Below are 8,528 nucleotides of genomic sequence, written 5' to 3' on the forward strand. Positions count from 1 at the left end.
TGTATCTGTGACTCTTTTTGTAAAGATTTACAACCTAAGTGAGAACAGACAGACAAATACATTGATGGTTTTCATCCTTTGAAGGATTTTTGGACTGGGAAAAAAGAAAAAAATTAAAGTATTTTCATGTCAGCCTTTCATATTGTGCTTTGTATATCTCTGTAAACAGAATTCCAAGGGAACTCATACATACTCTTGGAGTGAGTTTCTCCTGCAATACTGTCTCTTTAAATGTTAATGTAGTGATACCCTACACAAACTAGCAACATGGATTTCTTTTGATAGACTATAAAATGTAGTCCTATATAACCAAGTGTTGCAAGTATATGTTGAAACAAGAGCTCAAAATTGTGCAAATACATCGATCACATTGCAGGTGTGGCAACAGATCCACACCATGTGTTAAGCTTTTACACGCTCCACCCTCTTATGGAACATTATATTAACCTTTGTCTCTCTCTCTCTTTTTACTCTCAAACATCACAGGAAGACGCAGTACCAGGCTCTAACAAACACTCCTTTATCGAGGTAAGCAGCATTCCATTTGTCCTCAACTGAGAGGAACTGAAACATGCATGCACAGACTCAGAATACAAATAAATATTACATGCCAGCAGAACCTGAACGTTTCTTGATTGTCTCATTTTGTTCACTTGTGTGATTCTGGAACTTCAGAATCAAAGAGCAGCAGCTTGACTTGGAGCAGGAGTCTGAAGGCTTAAGCTGCTATATCAGCCTGTTCTTTAGATTCAGAGATAGATTGTCTCTGATAATACTCACCTGAAAATCAGGTTTGTTCCATATACGCAGACTGCCATTTGTGTTGTATGCAAAGTGTATGTAAATGTCATGTCTTGTACATTGTGGCGAGGTGAAACAGCTGCATGGCCTAAAGCTCGACTAATGTTGGAAATGGTATGAGCGTTGTGTAGTTTTCATATGTACACCAGTTACCGAAACAAGTTGACTCAGATGAAGCAAATAGGCCTAGTAAGTGACTGTAAAATTGACCAGCAGATCATTTTATGACTGTTATTTCGCTAACTGAACCTGCATTTAAACTGAATCAGCCTCTTTCTGGGTTTCTAGAGGACAACTAATTCTGAATGCAACAGTGTTTGTGGGAGTGTGAGTGTAGTTTTTGATTCCTGGAACAGGCTGGACGAGGTTTGCCAACTCACACACCTCATGACTTCCTTCATGATTTTCATGTGATTTTCCATTTTACTCTTGGTAACCTGTCTCAGCCTGCGTTCCCTTATTTTGACAGTGCATGCAGCTTAGCAAAACAGATGCAATAGGAAAAAAAAAGTATCCACATGTAGCGTTTAGAACAATTGAAGAAAATGCTGCAAATCCACACAAAACCCCGAGCAAGCACATAAATGTCAGAAACTCAGCACTATGTTAACAGTGAACTGATAATGTTTATTTCATGTTCAACATTATGAATCAGTAAAAAAGCTCATTTTTGACCATCCAGAGTTTTCAGTTGAACGAAAACTCGGCAAACTCTAATGAAGATTGTGACTGATGTTATTGAAAGCTCCCACAAAACAACAAAAAAAAAAAGGTTTGTGAACATCGGGTTAAAACTGCACTCCATGTAGGTGAGCTGCTTGCAGGGTTCAGTATTGTCCGTGCTGGTTCACTGTCATGTCCTACTGGCACTGAGACATTGTTAATACAATGTGTTTAATTTGTGCGTTTCCTGCTGTAACAAGTTGAAATGTCTCCTGTGTAAAAGGTCAATACACACGCCCTGACACTAAAGATTGCCAAGTGGAATTCAGCCACCATTACTTTCATTATTTACGCTTGTTCTTTTCCTACTGTCAAAATGTCTTCTGTTTGAAGGTGCGTTGTGTTTATTACTTAGAATTTCTCTATTTAATGGTGTTTTCTTAAGGTGTAGTGTACTGATCTCTCCCAGCAGCCACACACACACACACACACACACACACACACACACACAGTTTAGATTTTCCAGCTCAATGGGGACATTACATAGACTTACATTCAATTCCTGCAGACTTACTCAAACCAAAACCATAACTTGCCTAACCCTAACCCTAACCCAACCCTAACCTTAACCTAAAACTCAAACTCAAGCTCACCTTAAACCAAGTCTTCACCCGAAAGGTTATTCATTTCCCCATGAGGACTTGCATTTGTCCTCATAAGGTAGGTGAGTCCCCACATGTAGCTGTGCAAACAGGTTTTTGACCCCATGAGATCATAAAAACATGTACACCCACACCCACGTACACACACCTATAAACATCAAAGCACAAATGACACATCGTTCTCACATATTTCACAACACAATCTTCTGAGTTTGATAGAGCTCTACCTGAATTCAGTCAGCCGGCACTCTTCTGCATGGTAATCCTTACTTCTGTTGTCCTGCTAATTTTAATACAAATTTAAAGCCAATTCACAGAAGTGGCTTGTTTGCATTAGTTGTTGGAAGGTGTGACAGAGCAGTTATACGCTGATGGAAAAATACCACTGTGACCTTTTACACTGGACATTTGATAGTATTTGTGTTGCTGGTAGAACAGGACTCACTATAGTCACTACTTACTATAAACACCAGCAACTGTTTGTAGTTTCATTTTAGGCAGTCATTTCTCCCATGTGTAAAAGTACAATGCCACCAAACCAGCTGGCTTACATACATGTCATGGCAACATTACTGTAACAACCTGCTATTCACTGCTAAAAAATTCCTTACAACTTGATAAGCAAGTTTTCACACTTTAAAGAGAAGGGACACTGCCAGAATAGATAGTGGAGATTCCAGCTGCACCGCAGATTTTAACCACTCAAACTGCTCTGTTCAACATCCTTACTTTGCTTCATTCAGAGAGATTGGGGAACTGATTTTTGGTTTACAAATCCTTTCTGCACTTACTTTTTTTGGTTGTATTTTCTCTGCCTTACAAGCTTATTTTCCTGCTCTTGTAGGAAATATCATGGAGAAGGATCAGGGATATCCTCCAGGAGTAGCATCACCGCCTTACCCTGGTCCCCCTGTGGGAGCCTACCAAGCCCAGCCTGGCTTTCCAGCTGGTAAGACTTCAGGGACATTCATCTGCCTTTTGCTGTAATGTTGTAATGCTCTTATTTCTTGAGTTATTCCTGTCATTTTGTTCCACGTGGGAACCTAATGGCAGCTTGTTTATCATTCTGTTGTTTAAACCTTTTTCAACCTAAATGTCTCCTTCTCATTTCCAGTTCAACAGCCTGCTTACCCTTACTCATCTCAGCAACCTCAGGTTGTTCAGCCTGGTGAGTCTCTCCAATTGCTTGTTATTTGAAATAAATTTGCAGAATATAGCAGAAAATTCTAAGTCAGAAAGCACTGGGTTCAGAGACAGGTTGCTGTGGAAGTGTGGCTTGTAGCTGTTGTGAATGCGACAGGGTGTCTTCTTCACAGTGAACCAGGTGGTCGTGGTGCAGCAGATGCCCAGAGATGTTCCTGGACAGATGACTTGCCCTAACTGTCAAAACACCGTTGTCACCAGAACTGAGCACAAAAACGGTCTGTTCACCTGGCTGATCTGTGGTGTTCTAGGACTATTCCTGTGAGTAGAAACCCCAATAAACACACTCACATATAAATTTTCTGTATTTTGAATACATTCAAAGTAAAAACTTGCTGTATGTCTCAAATATATACTAAAATAAGTCATAGTTGTTTGTTATATAAACAGAAACAATGTGAATCATAATGAAGGTGGAATGAAGTCCTGACCCTGAACCACTGTTCATCACATAGTACACAATATAGACCCAAGTATTGGGATGGGGCAGTTCTTCAGGGGTTGGACTCGGCCCTTTACTTCCAGTGAAGGGAAATCTTAATGCTTCAGCACACCAAGACATTTTGAACAATGCTATGCTTCCAACTTTGTGGCAACAGTTTGGGGAAGGTCCTTTTCTATTCCAGTATGACTGTGTCCCAGTGCACTAAGCAAAGTCCATTAAGACATGTTGGATGAGTTTGGTGTGGAAGAACTTGACTGGCCCACACAGAGCCCTGACCTCAACCCCATCCAACACTTTTGGGATGAACTGGAACAGAGACTGTGAGCCAGGCCTTTTGGTCCAACATCAGTGTCTGGACTCACAAATGCTCCACTGCATGAATGGGCAAAAAATCTCAACACTTGAGAAACATAGCTGCAAAGCTGGTGTTGTATTTAGAATGCAGTGTCATTAAGGTTCATGTTGTTGTCAGTTGTTCTAATACGTTTGTCTATGAGGTGTATTTTGGCATAGCTAACTCTGGTACAACAGCAGCAGGTGCAGCTGCAAGTTCTTCATGTTGAATGAGGAACTGACTTATCAAACTGGGAAAATGGAGAACAAATCTGTTTGATTTGTCAGTGTGACTGAACATTTGTTGATTCAACTCATCTTAAGTCTACTGGGCTTTTTTCTCACGTTCAGAGAACTTAGCCCAGTTGGTTTTACGTTTTCAAAACTTTTGAGACAACTCAGTTTAGTCAGCTCAACCTTTTAAGGCTGCAGGTAAACTAAATTGAACCATCTTAAAATGACAGAGTACACACCCATCATGTGTCCATGATGAAGTATAATTTTGACTTTTTTCTGATACTCCACTCTAGTTGCTGGCCGTGCTGTTTTATCCCGTTCTGTGTGGACGCTTGCAAGGATGTGGAACATTCCTGCCCCTCCTGTAACAACGTCTTGTATCTCTATAAACGCATGTGAAAACCGGAATGAACAACAAAAGGCAGAGCAGTCAACCTTGACTAAATAAACATCAGTACAAGAGCCAAGCCTCTCCATGCATACACACGTCATCACTGGCATTGTGCTGTCTTCAGGCATTTAGCAGCTGCTTTACTTGGCTCCGTACATATGTGTAAATAGAAGACTACATAACTGCTGTGATTTCTTCTATTTCTTTTTTCTTTCATGTTTTGAATGTGATGTGCAGCAGGGAAAATTGATTTATAATGACCATAAGAATATATATATATCTTTTTTTGCTTGACCTGCGTGATATTATCTAACTATAATATACTTCAGTGTTGACTTTAAGTAACAATGTAGAATGGCAGTTATGACACACTTAAGGAAAAAACAGTAACAACTATCATATGATAGCTATCACCTGTGAATCATAAGTTTAAGTATGGTTATTCATTAATTAAACTCAATCAGTTAACTGTTGAAAGTCTTCATGGAAATAATAAAACTGTAAACTCTAATAAAACCTCCAGCACTTGGACCATGCAATGATTCAAATAAATAAATTAATCAAAACTGAGTTGTAACTTTTTTTCTTGATGTTGAATGAATGTCAATTAATTATTACAACAGTTAGCATGTATGAGCAAACCATGAAGTAATAATAAGCAATAATTTATTGTTTTTATTTTTATATCTGTATTCTCTGGTTTAAAGCTGATATCTGTCAGTTTGACTTGTATTTATCAAACATAGAACTTGCACCATAAAATATTTCATTGCTACTTTTAAAAATTAAAGCACTTTTGGGGCTTAAATGATTGTGAAAAGTTTGAAGTTAAACCTTGTTACAGTGGTATGAAAAAGTTTGGGCACCCCTGATCATTTTCAGGATTTTCCTTTATAAATCATTGGTTGTTCGGATCAGCAATTTCAGTTAAATATATCATATAGCAGACAAACACAGTGATATTTCAGAAGTGAAATGAAGTTTATAGGATTAACAGAAAGTGTGCAATAATTACTTAAACAACATTAGGCAGGTGCATAAATTTGGGCACCACAACAGAAAAATGACATCAATATTTCGTAGATCCTCCTTTTGCAGAAATAACAGCCTCTAAACGCTTCCTATAGCTTCCAATGAGGGTCTGGAGTCTGGCTGAAGGTATTTTTGACCATTCTTCTTTACAAAAAATCTCCAGTTCAGTCAGGTTTGATGGTTTCCGAGCATGGACAGCCCGCTTTAAATCACACCACAGATTTTCAATAATGTTCAGGTCTGGGGACTGAGATGGCCATTCCAGAACGTTGTAGTTGTTCCTCTGCATGAATGGCTTTGTAGAGTTTGAGCAGTGTTTGGGTTCGTTGTCTTGTTGAAGTATCCAGCCCCGGCGCAACTTCAACTTTGTCACTGATTCTTGAACATTGTTGGCAAGAATCTGCTGATACTGACTGGAATCCATGCGACCTTCAACTTTTACAAGATTGCCAGTACCTGCACTGGCCACACAGCCCCACAGCATGATGGAACCACCACCAAATTTTACTGTGGGTAGCAAGTGTTTGTCTTGGAATGCTGTGTTCTTCTTCCGCCATGCATACCGCCCCTTGTTATGTCCAAATAACTCAATTTTACATTCATCAGTCCACAGCACCTTATTCCAAAAGGAAGCTGGCTTGTCCAAATGTGCTTTAGCATACCTCAAGCGACTCTGTTTGTGGCATGTGCGTAGAAAAGGCTTCCGCCGCATTACTCTCCCATACAGCATCTCCTTGTGCAAAGTGCGCTGAATAGTTGAACGATGCACAGTGACACCATCTGCAGCAAGATCATGTTGTAGGTCTTTGGAGCTGGTCTGTGGGTTGAGTTTGACCGTTCTCACCATTCCTCGCCTCTGCTTATCAGAGATTTTTCTTGGCCTGCCACTCTGGGCCTTAACTAGGACTGTGCCTGTGGTCTTCCATTTCCTCACTATGTTCCTCACAGTGGAAACTGACAGCTTAAATCTCTGAGCCAGCTTTTTGTATCCTTCCCCTAAACCATGATGTTGGACAATCTTTGTTTTCAGGTCATTTGAGAGTTGTTTTGAGGCTCCCATGTTGCCACTCCTCAGAGAAGATGCAAAAGGGAGAACAACTTGCTACTGGCCACCTGAAATACCCTTTCTCATGATCGGATTCACCTGTGTATGTAGGTCAAGGGTCAATGAGCTTACCAAACAAACTTTGTGTTCCAATAATTAGTGCTAAAGGTACTCAAATCAATAAAACAACAAGGGTGCCCAAATTTATGCACCTGCCTAATGTTGTTTAAGTAATTGTTGCACACTTTCTGTTAATCCTATAAACTTCACTTCTGAAATATCACTGTGTTTGTCTGCTATATGATATATTTAACTGAAATTGCTGATCCGAACAACCAATGATTTATAAAGGAAAATCCTGAAAATGATCAGGGGTGCCCAAACTTTTTCATACCACTGTATGTTATCCACATGGTATAGGGAGAGGAATAATTTGTCAGAAGACAAGCATATGAGATGGCCTCATGCTTGGCCCGAGTTTGTCCTTCTGTTCTGATGGGCAGAGCAGAAGCCTCATCAGATGCGACACACCTCAGCAGGCTGACCTCTGAAAGCTATAAATGCTTGTGTTCGTTTCACAGCGGGATCACAGTCCAGCAAAAAGTGATGACGAGTGGCGAGGGAGGAGCATATTTCTTAGACGGAATGGAACATTTTTTTTGCCAATGCAGGGATGTGTCACCTTAAGCAAATTATGAATATGTGGACCTTTGTCAGTGCTTTGGGATAAGAAGATTGCAGGTGAACTCCTGCTGACCTTGATGAATTATGGAACTTGGCGAAACAAAAACTGGCAAAATCCCAGATTGATATGACGCATTTATAAGACTGATTATGAGGGTGAAGGTGCAGTCTGCATTTATTGGAGAGGGTTGGAGGAGGCTCAACCTGATTTACTGTGTGGGTGCCTGAAGAACTTTGAATCTTCAAAATCTAGATGTTTTGATTGTTCACTTGACTGATGAAAAGCACTTGCAGAACTAATTCACCGAAGTTTTTACTGAGTGTTTGCAGACAAGCAGAAATTAACTTATGTTGAATTAAGTACATGCTTAATAACCACACTGCTACTTTCAGGTTGGCAACTTCCTGCTGTTGAAAAATCTGACACCAACACATCGTTGTATAGATTTTCACAAAGTAAATGCTGTGACAAACCCAATCCATTTTGCCTCATGCTGTAATCTGTATTGATCAAGCTGGTATGTGAGTAAATTCAGTCCATAAAAAGGATATTCGCCAGTGCCATTAATCTCAGGAGGCCATGAAATACTGTATCTGCTTTCATAACACCATCTGGCCCGTTCTCTTATATAGTCATTGGTTTTGGCTCCCTCTCTTTTTTACTTTACTAACAGTATTTAGTTTATATGTGGCTGCAATTTTGTGTACAAAAAAAACAAAAACAATACCTCATACCTTTTTCTGGAGATGTTTTTTTTCATTATGAAAGAGGATAGATTTTACTTAAGGAAAAATAAATAAAACGTTTTGTTATTTTCTATTGTTAATTAGGTGTATTATAGTGTGAAATATAAAATTTAGAAATTATAGACTTAGAAATTACATGACTTGTATTGCAGTGATATGTCTGATAAATGGAGACTTTATTACAGGATAAGTCTCTTTTACAGCAGATATTTTGACATAGTAAGAAGAGTAATCCATGCTCTTCTTTCAGAGGTGTAATCTGGCAGAAAATGTAGAACATGTACT

At 39.4% G+C, this 8,528-nt stretch overlaps 1 protein-coding gene across 1 annotated transcript; it reads left to right on the top strand.

Annotated features, from left to right (window-relative positions):
- Window positions 1-378: 378 nt before the first annotated feature.
- LOC124068347 (LITAF domain-containing protein-like) lies at window positions 379-5,301 on the top strand. The gene is made up of 5 exons (XM_046406529.1): window positions 379-528; window positions 2,971-3,075; window positions 3,241-3,294; window positions 3,443-3,590; window positions 4,638-5,301. Exons 2-5 carry the CDS (start codon window positions 2,979-2,981, stop codon window positions 4,741-4,743), a joined length of 405 nt encoding a protein of 134 aa, XP_046262485.1. The 5' UTR covers window positions 379-528; window positions 2,971-2,978; the 3' UTR covers window positions 4,744-5,301.
- Window positions 5,302-8,528: the final 3,227 nt, after the last annotated feature.

This window comes from Scatophagus argus, chromosome 2, assembly GCF_020382885.2.
Source record: "Scatophagus argus isolate fScaArg1 chromosome 2, fScaArg1.pri, whole genome shotgun sequence".
In the NCBI taxonomy this organism is placed as follows: Eukaryota; Metazoa; Chordata; class Actinopteri; family Scatophagidae; genus Scatophagus; species Scatophagus argus.